The 14,101-nt window shown below is 42.5% G+C and overlaps 1 protein-coding gene across 3 annotated transcripts in view; it reads left to right on the plus strand.

The window, feature by feature from the left end:
* The window catches only part of DMD (dystrophin), a 151,915-nt gene that overhangs the window by 110,937 nt on the left and 26,877 nt on the right, over nucleotides 1–14,101 (plus strand). For all 3 annotated transcript variants that reach the window (XM_089904641.1, XM_022562112.2, XM_022562110.2), the window contains exons 14-15: nucleotides 3,851–4,094; nucleotides 5,040–5,163. In XM_089904641.1, coding sequence (XP_089760767.1) covers nucleotides 3,851–4,094; nucleotides 5,040–5,163 — 368 coding nt within the window. The remainder of the gene's footprint in view (nucleotides 1–3,850; nucleotides 4,095–5,039; nucleotides 5,164–14,101) is intronic.

Raw genomic sequence — 14,101 nt, forward strand, 5'->3', positions numbered from 1 at the left:
GAAAAGGTGGTCTCCTGTCAGTAACTTTGTGAAAAGTAAGTGGGAGGATAGTAATCGTTTGTTGTACTGTCCTGAAGTCCATGTCTAAAAACAATGTTTTCAAAAAGAGCATCGTGGATGACCCACTCTGGTAGAAAGAAAAGTCTTGGATAGGATTCTCCATAAAAAGGTGTTACCAACTGGGACATTTCAGTGAAGGTGGATTTCTTTTAGTGAACACTTCAAGGGGAAAAAAATAGAAGATAATTCCCATCAAATGAAACCTTGTGAACATTGGATGCTGCTTCAGGTTCACGGAAACATTTCCATGACTGTCAGTTAAGCGGCCAGAAATTGGGTTTAATTAATGTGAACAACTACTTACGGTGGTTCACACCCAGAGGACCTATGTGTACAATCTGGCTGAGGGTAAACTTATTTTGATGAATTTCTTCTCATTACTGCTTTGTCAAAGCAGATTGGCCATGAAACAAACTGCACATATAACTCTCCTTGAAGATTGATAGCAGATAGGATTTCAATCAATACAGATAGGATACTTACGTTCCTGTAAATGGAAAAGATCATGGATTGATTTTCCTGTATGACTTTAAACAAATTCCTAGAAAACTTGTAACGTTAGGTCCAGGGTAGAGCTTTAAACAAAAGACAAGCCCGAAACAAAAACAGATTGGATTGAAATAAAATCATCTTCGGTGCAGAGGTCCAGCATTTTGAAACTAGGCATTTCGGAAGACGTGCCATCCCCGAGGGACAATGGGCAAACTCTTCTTGCCTGCTCACCACTTGCCTCTCACGTCTTTTCTCACAGACAGACATCTCCCACATTTGTGGATAGGGCATTCTCCAACCCGATGAAATACCATCTGTGAACCACAGAAATCTGTCATCTTATTTTGGTATTCATTCATCGTAACCGGAAGAAAGGTATCAAGAGTTCTGCTCATTTGCTGGGTATCAAATAACGGGTGTCCTCCGTTGGAATTGTATTCTCAGCAATTCTAAAGCAAGAAGGAAACCTATACCCCTATGTGTATTTATTAAAAGGCATAAAAATAAGAAAAATGATTTAAGCATTCAACCTAAAAGCTAGAGGAAAAACACAGGAAGTTACAGAACGCTGTTTTGGTTTTGTTGTTTTTTTGTTGTTTTTGGTTTGTTTGGTTTTTGCGGTACGCGGGCCTCTCACTGTTGTGGCCTCTCCCGTTGCGGGGCACAGGCTCCGGACGCGCAGGCTCAGCGGCCATGGCTCACGGGCCCAGCCGCTCCGCGGCATGTGGGATCTTCCCGGACCGGGGCATGAACCCGTGTCCCCTGCATCGGCAGGTGGACCCTCAACCACTGCGCCAGCAGGGAAGCCCTGTTTTTTTTTTTTTTAATTTATTTAATTTCGGCTGTGTTGGGTCTTCGTTGCTGCGCACGGGCTTTCTCTAGTTGCGGCGAGCAGGGGCTACTCTTCGTTGCAGTGTGCAGGCTTCTCATTGCGGTGGCTTTTCTTGTTGCAGAGCACAGGCTCTAGGCAGGCAGGCTTCAGTAGTCGTGGCACGTGGGCTCAGTAGTTGTGGCGCATGGGCTTAGTTGCTCCGCGGCATGGGGGATCTTCCCGGAGCAGGGCTCGAACCCGTGCCCCCTGCATTGGCAGGCAGACTCCTAACCGCTGCACCACCAGGGAAGTCCCAGGACATCGTTAATGAACATAAAAGGAGACTAGAATAACTGAAGAGCTTCACCATATTGCTGGATATGAAGACTCAATAACACGGAGTCAGCTCTTCCCATTTTAATCTATACAGTCAGTGTAAGTGAAACCCGGAATTTCAACAAGGATTTTCCTGAAATATGAAATCTTGACACTAAAATCATAGGGATGATCAGAGAGGTCTGAAGAGCCAAGAAAATTTTTCAGACAAAACAAAGGGGGAGCGAGATGGCCTACCAGACAGACAATGTATTTAAAGCCATAGTGTGGAATTGCACAGGGACAGATAAACCAACAGCAGAGACTAGAGAGCTCAGAAGCACACTTGTGTATTCATGGATGTTTGACGTATTATATAAGTGCCATAGAAATCAGTGGACGAAAGGTGGACTACACAATGAATGGGGCTGGCTTAATAAGTTATCTATGTGGGGATAGTAAAATTAGATTTTACGTTCACGCCAAACATAAAAGATTCTGCGTAAAGTCCTAACTGTGAAAAACAAAATTTTGAATTTTAAAATGTAGGTGTAAGGAAGATTTTCTTAAAACATAAAAAGCAGAAAACATGGAGGAGTGTTTTGAAACTAAAAACTGTTGTACAATAAGATGCCAAGAATAAAGTTAAAGGTCAGCTATGCTAAGATAAGTGTAGGAGATAGTATCTGCTGTGCATATAACTGGCAAAGGATAAGCATCTCGAACATATCCAGAACGTGAATAAGACAAAGACAACCCAGTAGGGAAATGGGCAAGGAAACATGAAAAGCCAACTAACATAAAACAAGTTCAGCCTCGGGGAATTCCCTGGCGGTCCAGTGGTTAGGGCTCTGTGCTTTCACTGCCAAGGGCGCGGGTTCGATCCCTGGTCAGGGAACTAAGATCCCACAAGCCACGCGGTACGGCCAAAACAGAAAAAGTTCAGCCTCACCAGTAGTCAGAGATGTGCTCGTTAAAATGTACCCATCAACCCAAACTTAAATGTTTGGTAACACCAAGTATTTGATGAAGATGTGACCAAATGGAAAATCTCACTCACTACTGGTGGGAGAGTAAATAGGTATAAAATCTCTTAGGAGAGCAGTTTGGTGATCTGTAGCAATGTTGAAGATGTTGCTAGAACCCAGCAATTTTACATCTACATACATTCTGTAAAGAATCTCTTAGACAGGTATCCAAGGAGACAGGTAGACAGAAGTTCATTGCGTCACTCTTTGTAACAGTGACAAGTTGGAAACAACCTAAATGTTCATTGAGAGGAGAGTGTTGTTGGCATATTCAAGCAGCAGAATAATACCTTACAGCCGTTAAAATCATGAACTATTATGTATCAAGATGGATAAATCTCCAAAACGGTGTTGAAGGCAAAAAGCAACTCTTAGAATGGTATGTACATGCTTCAACAGAGTTCTTAGACATAAAGTTTAAGAACATGCAAAATAATGCTATTAGATTGAATCACGTGAAATGGCCATTTATGTAGGGTAGAAGAAGCCGAATCTCAGCAAGCCAGTATCTGTGGATGCATTCGTGGTAATGATGGTCGTGGAACTCAGGATGGCATTATCTCCTTGGGGGCACTGGTGAGCGGGGAACTGGTATCATAGTAAGGAGAATCTGTGGGGAAGCTTCAGCTGCAACTGTCATATTTTATTTCTTCAAAGAAATTTGAAGAAAATATGGCAAATGTTAAATTCATTAAAGCGCTGTGGTGGGTACATGGGTGCACTCTTACTATGTCCTTGCACGTTGCTGTTGAAAATATTTGATGATTTTTTTAAGCAAAGCGAAGTGTTGACAGAGGTATAAGAATTGTAATCTCGTGACAGTATAAGGAAATATTTACAAAATGATTAACTCCTTTGCTGCTTAATTACGTAAACATAGCACTTATAAGGCTTTTGAGTATAGAAGATTGAAAAGCATCTCCCCCTCACATATTCCGGGGCAGACGCTTCAAATTTTATTTTGTTTTTTTAGCATCACTAAAATCGTCGTCATAAAAACCATTCATTAAGTGCCTCCCTTTTGCTTGCTATTGTGTTTGGTGGTGGTCAGATGTATCTCTCTGCCATTGCATAAGAAATCTGGTGATGATATTCAGTTTTCCTTTTTTTTTTTTTTCTTTTCCACTTCTTTGATGCCGAACAGGAATCTGCAAGCAGAATATGATCGTCTCAAGCAGCAGCATGAGCATAAAGGCCTATCCCCACTGCCGTCCCCTCCTGAAATGATGCCCACCTCTCCCCAGAGTCCCCGGGATGCTGAGCTCATTGCTGAGGCCAAGCTACTGCGTCAACACAAAGGCCGCCTGGAAGCCAGGATGCAAATCCTGGAAGACCACAATAAACAGCTGGAATCCCAGTTACATAGGCTAAGGCAGCTGCTGGAGCAAGTGAGAGCCACCTCTCTGTAACATGGGATATTTACAAAACATCATTTTCCCCTCTTCAAAACTAAACACTAGAACTCCGAGTCCTTTTCAGAACTGTAATAAGCATTGATTTGTTAATTACTTAGTATGTGCCTAGCAAAGTGCTAGATATCAAGGGATATAAGAAGAGGAGGAACAACTAGCATGTCATTTTATAGTTGTCCCAGATTGTTTCCTACAAAAGTGTCTTTTATTTGACTGATTTAAAATTCATCTTGGGGAAAAAAAAAATACAGAAAGGTTTCCACTAGTTACCTCAAAGTGAAAATTTTACCTCTTGAAATGGAACTCTTTTTTTTTTTTTTTTTTTTTTGCGGCACGCTGGCGTCTCACTGCTGTGGCCTCTCCCGTTGCCGAGCACAGGCTCCGGACGCGCAGGCCCAGCGGCCATGGCTCACGGGCCCAGCCGCTCCGCGGCATGTGGGTTCTTCCCGGACCGGGGCACGAACCCGCGTCCCCTGCATCGGCAGGCGGACTCTCAACCACTGCGCCACCAGGGAAGCCCGGAACTCTTTTTTTTTTTTTTTTTTTTTTTTTTCAATTAGTCTTATTTTCTGGTATACCTTTGGGTTTTTTTCTTTTGGTAATCCCTAAAACATAATTTTTTTATTCACCATTCTCACATGACCTTCTAAATCTTTCGGTTATTGAGGCTCATCATTTTTTATATCGTATTCCACCGTAGCCGTAATGTATCTCAGACTTAGAAGGGGGGTACAATTCAGGTACACAGACAGTATCCATGGATCTTATCAACAGTGAAATTTCCCAAATGTAATAACCATCTTTGGGAGGTTTCTAAGTAGGAAAAGTAGTAATTTCTGAGTCTTGAGTGTCTGTAATAGGTATATATTTGTTTGCGTGTTTATTATGAAAAATAATTCTCTTTTCTTTTGAATGCCTCAGCCCCAGGCAGAGGCCAAGGTGAATGGTACAACGGCGTCCTCTCCTTCTACGTCTCTTCAGAGGTCAGACAGCAGCCAGCCTATGCTGCTCCGGGTGGTGGGCAGTCAAACTTCGGAATCCATGGGTAAGTGTCTGTCTCAGCTACTCCTGGAGTTTGTTCTCTCTTAAGGTCTGGAAATGGTGAACTGTTTGTTTGCCCAGAGGTTTAAATCATCCGCTAAATTATCTAATATCGGTTCCGGACAAGGGATTGTCGTAAATGCCTTCGGGGTACGAAGATGAAAGACATAGTCCTAGCCCGCAAAGGACTGGCTGTTCAGTTAGAACAAGGCAACGTGGTACTACAGTTTCATTCATTTCGCAGATCAGAGAAGGCTTTTCGACGGATTGATATTTGTGAAGGGTTTTGAAGGATGGAGTAGGAACTGAGCATATGTGGAAGAAGGTATAGCATAACTGAAGATGTAGAGAGAGATGAGGGCCTTGGGCCAAGGGCAGGAAGGAGCCACTGGTCCAGTTAGGTAGATAGGGTCCAAGCAGGAGGTGGGGTCGGGGAGGAAGGAAGGCTGCAGAGGAAGGTTGGGGGTCACATTAGAGTGACGTGAATATTGGGCAGAGGGGTGTGGTCAGTGTCAGGGAGCCGCTGAAGATCATTTAGCAGGTGAGAAATAGCTAAAAAGATGTACTCCGGCAGTTTTATCTGCCCCGAAGTAAAAATAAAACTTTTACGGGTTGAAAGACTCGTTAGGAGGCAATCAATCAATCACAAAGGCCAAGTTATGGGACTTACTTGAAAATAGAGTACCCAAGGCCAGGGGACTGACTGGAAAATGTAAGGAAAGGCAATGAGGGGAGAGGATTTGGTTGGAAGAAGGTAATGATCCCTTTGAATGTGGAAACGCTGTGTTTGTTTTAGGAGGGGGTGAAAGGACAGTCTGGAGAGATGTGAGAGCGAACTCCACAGAATTGACAGCTGCAAGGGGGTGAGATGAGAAATATATATAACAAAGGTGCTTGGATACAGCGCCTCGGGGAGGACCTCCGTTGGGGTGATGGCGTAGTGAAGGAGTGGGGAGTAGTGTTGGAAAGGTTACCGAAGAGGGATTACTGAATAATAGCCTCCAAGACCAAAAAACGAAGCAGGCAACTACTTAAAGTACAATTATGAAGTTTATTATGGGTAGCATCAGGTGGACGGTGATCCTGAAACGTTTGCAGCTGCACGCCCTGCCGCCGAAAGGGGCCAAAGCATGTATGCACGGATGGAAACTGGGGCTTTCTCCTCCCCTCTGGGCGGGGGCGGGTGGGGTGGTCTCAGGACCATTAACCATCTGTGCCAGCAACGGGCACTCTTCCAGTTTTTGTATCAGATGAAGGTAAGGATAACAAGCCGATAGGGAACTTGTCTGGCTTGGGCACAGTCCTGGTGAGCAGGCTGAAGCTCAGTCAGTCACACAGAAAGGGGAGGGAGGAGGCAGGCCTGTGTGCCCAGGATGGAGCTGACAAAATGGAGTCAGTGTGGCTCAGCCACACAAGCCGGCCTAGGTTTCGGGAAGAAGATGACTGCAAGAGGTCAAAATGCTGAAAAGGGCTCGATCGAAAGGAAAATAAATTACAGCTCAGGGGATCCCCGTAAGCGCAGTAGCTGACAGTGCTTCCTCAGAAGTGGCTAAGAGAAGGCAAGTTGGAGAGGTCTGTCTTTTCCCGGAAACGAAAGGTCAGGTAATCTTGAAAATGAGTGTGGCTTGAGGAGAGAAAGGGTCTTTCTTTAGACCCTAATGGAACATTATCAAGTAACACTGAGGGCGGAGATTAAAAAAAAGTGTGTAGACAAAATGGTCAGCCAGGTCTGGTGGTGGTCTTCAGTAGTCTTTTCTCTGCCTAGGACGGGGTTCCAAGAAAACTGGAGTTCATGAGGCAAAAAAAAGGTCAAAACAAGTAAAGCATTTTGCAGGGGGTAATGAATCCATTGTTAAAAGGACCACGACAGGTGGTTGCCGGCCATCTGCGTACTGCTTTTTCTTGTTGTGCTAGGCTAGACAGTAGGGGGTTTTATGAAGGCCACAAATACTTGCTCTGTCCCCCTCCTCTCGTGAGGCCCAGCACGAGTCACCGCATGCTCTATGCTTTCTTTTTCCTGGGTCCTAAACTGGGTTTACTTGACCCTCTTACCTCACAGAAAGGAAGAGACCTGGGACTCCTTGATTCACACTTAAAGCTCTGTCGCCTGGTCCCATGGTATGTCGAAGAATTCATTTTATGCTTAGGATCTTCCGTGAGAGTAGAATATAGAGAGGTGAAGTGCCTAATCCAAATTGATGGGACAAAAAGGAAAGGTATGAGTGCATTTTATGGTGGAGGATTGGGGACCGTGGTCAGGAAAATTCCCAAGTTGGACAGCATGGAAAGTAAAACACTTTGCAGTGACGCCTACGTCTAAGAGGTAGCCTCCCAGTGAGCTGATTATATATACATGGAGGTCATGGAGGGGGCCAGGGTTGACTGGGAAAGGAGAAAGATTCCTGAAGAAGTTGACGAGGGTGGATGAGGGCACTGAGATTAGAGAAATCAAAGCTTGTAGAAAAGCCAGCTTTCATTTCTTTTCTGAAGGAAGAGGAAATGTTTGTTTGGAGTTGTGTTCCCAGCTTTACCACACCTCAGTGATTTAGGGCATCAGATTCTCTTTCTCCACATGAGATCTGAGTCGAGCTAATGGCCTGTGGGGACTGTAAGCGATAGCGCAGCATATGACAGAATATTATATGCCTTTGTAAAGTCTGTGAATTCCAAAAATAACCGCGTTCTAGTACCTCTGTTGTTGTTAATGCCTCCGGCAGGATTTTGCCTTGCCTTTTTTTGAAGCAAGCAAAGCCTGTGAAACGAAGTCACATATCTGAGTGGTGAGATTCAGAGCCCTGGGTGCTTATTAGAAGCATTAATTATTTAGGCCTGTCAACACTGGCAAAGAGGCAGCGTGCCTATGAAAGGACCCAAATTAAAGTCCACGTCAGGCCGTGGAGCTGAGAGGATCGTGGCAGAACTGAATGCAAGAACAGAAAGTGCTTGCTTTCTCCAGTGGCCGAGTTAGGCTAAGAGATGACTTGCCACTGTAAAATGGATAGGCTCTGTTGTTGTTAATAATAAGTTTGTTCTCTGGATGAAGAGAGAGAGTGAATTCAAAGGTGACTTTCTTTTCTTCACCACAAAGAAGAAAAAGAAAGACCATCTTCTTGCAGGGCAGGATGCACACAGGTGTTGAAACAAAGGCAGTGTGTATGTATCCTCGTGCTTTGAAGCTCTGAGACGTGATATGGCTGGGATTTGCGGAACCATTTTCTGGTAGAGAGTTGCAGAGTTGCATTCTTTTAATATATAACCCCAAGACTTTTTAAAGAGAAACATGGGTGAAGTCATACTGGGTGATCTAATGAGTTGGAGTGTTTCCTCAAACTCTCTGGGTACCATATGTGCGTTCTAGACGTCTTTTAAAAGGGGACGACGTCCTACTAATGACACTCACATTCTGTTAGAAATGAACCAAGTCTATCTTCCGAACAGCTTATCTCTGACTCCCTTAACTTCTTGTACCCAATCAATCATTCTTTTTTAAAGAACATTTTATATTTTACTCGTTCGTTTAAACAATGTTTAAAGAAGAAGGTCCCTTACCTGCTTGCTTGCTTGTTTAGAACAATTTCAAACTTAGGGCAGAACTGCAGTTACTTCAACGTTTTGCCACATTCGCCTTATTTATTGACAGTCACATCTATTTACGTTAACAAACATCTTTATGTATCCTGCCTAGATACTCATGTATGTTTTATGTGCCTGTATAGTTTTAATGATTACGTTGCATACTTAGTAACACTTCAACCTAATCACACTCAGGAAAGTAAACAGCGATACAGTACTATTATCTAATTTAAATTGAAATCTCCCCCATTCTGCCAGGAATATTCTTTCTGGCTTTTGGGGGTTTTTCACTCAGGAGCCAGTGAAAGGTCACGCTTTGCAGCATCTAGTTGCTAGTTGCCTTGTCTCTTTTTCTTTCTCTTACTCTCCTAAGGAGTCTAGACCACTTCCCTAGCCTCTTCAGATTTTTTCATGAGACTGACATTTCAGAAGAGGTCAGGCCAGTTGTTTTGTAAAACATTTCTCACTTTGCATTTACTCACGATTGGATTCAGGCTAAGTATGTATGTATGCCACCTGACCGCACAGGTGAGGATGTGTCCCCTCAGTGCATCGCTGGAAGGCTTTTCTCAAGATTGTCAGCCTAGACCTCTCTCCTGAGTGAGTGAGTATTTTTCTGGATAAAACCAAAAAAAACCCCACAACGATCTAAAATTTGCGATCAACCTCCAGAATTTCTAAACTGTACAAAGGCAGTCATTTTCCACACTTTTTTTCCCCTTTACCTACATTAAAGCGTAATTGACATACAAAGAAATGTACACATCTCGATAAGTTTGGACATATGTATATACCCCGTGATACCATCATCACAGCCAAGGTACTAAACATATTCATTACCTCTAAACCCACCCCTTTACTTACCTTCCTTCTTGAGCCAAGCCCCACCAACACCTCTGCAGTCATCAAGGTCAGTCTGTTTTGCTTCGCATAAACAAACGAGAGAAAAACTCGTAGCCCTCGTGATGGAACAGACAATATGAATACTCACCTAACTGGCTTCTCTGTCTTTAGGCTCTCTTTCCAAGCCATCTTCCACGTGTCTCCCTGACATTCAGATTGTATATTAATTAATTATTCTTCTCCCTTTTTTTATGGCTCCTGTTTGCCTCAAGTCCATACTCCTTGGCCACGGTGTTCAGATTCGAAGGTAGACTCACCTTCCTCTAGAGCCCAATTTTTCACTGTCTTCAAACATGATCCCCTGCCTCCATTTGCAGACCGCAGTGCTCGTGCACACATACCATGCCGTTTCACTAATCCACGCTGTCAGTCAGCCATCTCCGACCCCGTGCGCGACGTCGTCTTAACCTGCAATGTACCATCGTTGTCACTCGTCTTTTTGGGGCACTTGATCATGCATTATTATATCCTGTAATTAATTTATTCTGTCTTCGTTATTAGACTTTGTTTCCTCTCCCTAGAGCTTAACCTCCTTAGAGGCAAGGGCTGAGTCTTGCTCACTTTCTTCCCCATTTGATCACCTTTTATGTAACAGACAGACAGACGTTCAGTAAGATGCTTGTTTTCGAAGCCAAGCACAGTATAACCTTGTGTAGCTATGGAACGGTGCACACTTAGGAAATTTAGCCTGAGGTTCTGAATCAAGATGACAACATAAGAAGATCCTGAATTCCCCCCCCACTCACAGAGCCCTCTCAAAGAAATTCAAGAACTAGCTGAGGGACTCCTAGATGGTGGACAAACAAACAGAAAAAAAGCCCCCATCAAAACGGGTAGGAGATGTAGAAAACAAACTTATGGTTACCAGGGGAGAAAATAATTGGAAGACGTACACACTACTATATATAAAATATGGATAACTACTAAGGACCTACTGTATAGCACTACTATATATAAAATATGGATAACGACTAAGGACCTACTGTATAGCACAGGGAACTCTACTCAATACTCTAAAATGACCTATCTGGGAAGAGAGCTAAAAAAGAGTGGGTACATGTATATCTGTAACTGATTCACTTTGCTGTACACCTAACAAACACAACATCGTAAATCAACTAGATGCCAATAAAAATTAATTTAAAAGAAACAGGTAGGAGATCCTGAGACAGTCTTGCTGTAAACCCCCATCCCTGGCATGATGACACACAACCAGGAAAGAACTGTCAACTATTAGCTTCTCCCTGAGGAGTAAAGTTTTGGCCTTCACAAACAAACACCTAACTAACTTTGAAGTCAGTCAGTGGGCCTTGCATCCGTGAGAGAGATCCACAAGGCTATGGAACTTAAAGGGCTCACGTGGACTCAACAAGGCTAACCCCGCCTCCCCCCACCCCTGCCGCCAAGTGCACAGCTTAGAGGCAGCAGACTGGAATGCATCCAGTCTTTCCATGAAACAGTCCTCTTTGTTTGTTTGTTTATAACTTACAAGCCTCAGCCTGAAGAGGCAGGCTTCTTACTCATTTAACACACATATACAGGGGCTGACTTCTGTACTCTCTAGAGATCGGGCAGGCCAGCCCGTGCCATCTTCCCACTCTGCTGCCTCACTCCAGGTCACTGGTATCTCCCATAAAGGAGCTTGTGCACACATCTGGTGGCCAGCAGGGTTTATGTTCACAGGTTCAATGGAATGGTAGCGTACCAAAAAAAAGCAGTTTTTAAATAGCTGTCATCTTTTAAATAGCTATCAATCAATCATCTCCCCAGAGCTCAGTGCAGAGGGGGCACACAGAAACGTTTACATCTCCCACTTTTTCCCTGAAAGAAAGAGGTCTATTTACATCCTTTAAAAGCTATTTGCCGGGGCGGGGGGGGGGGTCACCCTTCCAATCATCTTGCATCTAAGTGCTGACTGAAATCCTCCCCCCTTTGGAACACTGACAGGTCTGGGCACACCCTCAACTAACTACTCAGAGCCACTAAGAGCAAAGAAGCCTCTTTGGACCATCACAAAAGTTTGAGAGATGACCCAGAGGTAGGGCAGGGTTGAAAAACAAGGCTCACCTCCTACATGAGATCACGCCTTCAAGATGGCAGAGGTAACTGTTATAGCCAATGCATAGAAACCAACACAAAGGTCAAGGCAAATGAAAAAACAAATAATACATTCCAAAGAACAGAACAAGATGAAACCTCAAAAAAGACCGTAAAGAGATTGACATAAAAGTATTTTGCAAATAGAGACTTCAAAATAACAGCCCTAAAGATGCTCATCAAGGTCAGGAAAACAATGCATTAAAGTGAGAGTTCCAAGGAAGAGAGAGAGAACTATAAGAAAAGTACCAAATAGAAATCACAAAGCTAAGGATACAATAACTGAACCGATAAATACAATAGAAGGGTTCAACAGCAGACTAGATGAATTGGAAGAAAGGATGAGCAAACCCAAAAACAGGGCAGTGGAATTCATCCATCATAGGATGAAAAAGAAAAATGAAAGAAAACAAACTTATGGTTGCCAAAGGGGAAAAGTGGGGCGGGGGGGTTATTAGTTTGGGAATAGCAGATACACACTACTATATATAACACAGGTAACCAGCAAGGACTTACTGTATAGCACAGGGAACTCTACTCAATATCTTGTAATAACCTATCATGGAAGAGATGCGAAAAAATTATATATATATACACACACACACACATATCTGAATCACTTTGCTATACATCTGAAACACAACATTGTAAAATCCACAATATTTCAATAAATTTTTTTACAAGAATGATTGATAGAGAAGATAGCTTAAGGAACTTAGTGGACACCATCAAGCAGACAAATATTCCTAATATAGGGTCCTAGAAGGAAAAGAGAGAGAGAAAGCAGAAAACTTTCTTAACCTGAGGGAGGAAACAGACTTCTAGATCCAGGAAGCCTGGACAGTTCCCACACCAAGACACATTATAATTAAACTGTCACAAGTGAAAGACAAGCAGCAAGAGGAAAACAACTTGTTACATACAAGGGAATCCCTATAAATCCATCAGCAGATTTTTCAGCAGAAACTTTGCAGGCCACAAGGGAGTTTCATGATATATTCAAAGTATTTAAAGGAAAAACAAAAACCCTGCCAACCAGAAGACTCTATCCAGAAAAGTTGTCCTTCAGAATTGGAGAGAGAAAGAGTTTTCCAGACAAGCAAGCAAAAGCTGAAGGAATGCAACACCACTACACCAGCCTTACAAGAAATGTAAAACGGACTTCTTCTTTAAACTCACACAAAAGGGTGCTAGCTCATTAGTAACGGGACAACATGAAAGCGTAAGCCTCACAAGTAAAGGCAATTATATAATTAAATTCAAAAATAGTGATGGGCTGACTGCTTATACATTCAGTATGAAGGTTAAAAAGCAAAAGTAATCAAAATAACTATAACCAAAGTAATTTGTTAATAGACGCACAGATAAAAATATGTAAACCGTGGCATCAAAAACATAAAACAGAGGGAGGAGAGTAAAAATGTAGAGCTTTAGAATGTGTTCGAAGTTAGGTATTATCAACTTAAAACAGATTGTTATAAATATGTTTTATCTGAGCCTCATGGTAACCACAAAGCAAAAACCTATACACAAACAATAGAAAGGAATCTAAGCATTACACTACAGACAATCATCAAATCACAAAGGAAGAGAGCAAGAGGAAGAAAGGCACAGAGGAACTAGAGAACAGCCAGCAAACAATTTTTCACTGGCAGTTAAGTACACATCTATCAAAAATTACTTTAAATTTAAGTGGACTGAATTTTCCAATCACAATATATGGAGCAGCTGAATGGATTAAAAAACAAGACCTACAGTCTCCCATGGCAATAGAAATAAAAACAAATAAACAAGTGGGACCTAATCAAACTTACAAGCTTTTGCACAGCAAAGGAAACCATAAACAAAATGAAAAGACCACCTACAGAATGGGAGAAAATACTTGCAAATAACGCAACCAGCAAGGGCTTAATTTCCAAAATATACAAACAGCTCATACAACTCAACAACCAAAAAACAGCCCAACTGAGAAATGGGCAGAAGATTGGGATTGACACATACACACTACTATATGTAAAATAGATAACTACTAAGGACCTCCTGTATAGCACAGGGAACTCTACTCAATACTCTGTAATGGCCTGTATGGGAAAAGAATCTGAAAAACAATAGATATATGTATATGTAAAACCGAATCACTTTGCTGTACAGCAGAAACTAACACAACATTATAGACCAACTATACCCCAGTAAAAAAAAATTTTTTAGAAAGAAAAATGGACAAAAGACCTAAATAGACATTTCTCCAAAGAAATACAAATGGCCAAGAGGCACATGAAAAGATGCTCAACATCGCTAATTATTAGAGAATGCAAATCAAAACTACAATGAGATACTGCCTCCCACACCAGTCAGAATTGGCCATCATT

Source organism: Delphinapterus leucas, chromosome X, assembly GCF_059928025.1.
Source record: "Delphinapterus leucas isolate spDelLeu-1000000601 "Yukka" chromosome X, BTC_Dleu_Yukka2, whole genome shotgun sequence".
In the NCBI taxonomy this organism is placed as follows: Eukaryota; Metazoa; Chordata; class Mammalia; order Artiodactyla; family Monodontidae; genus Delphinapterus; species Delphinapterus leucas.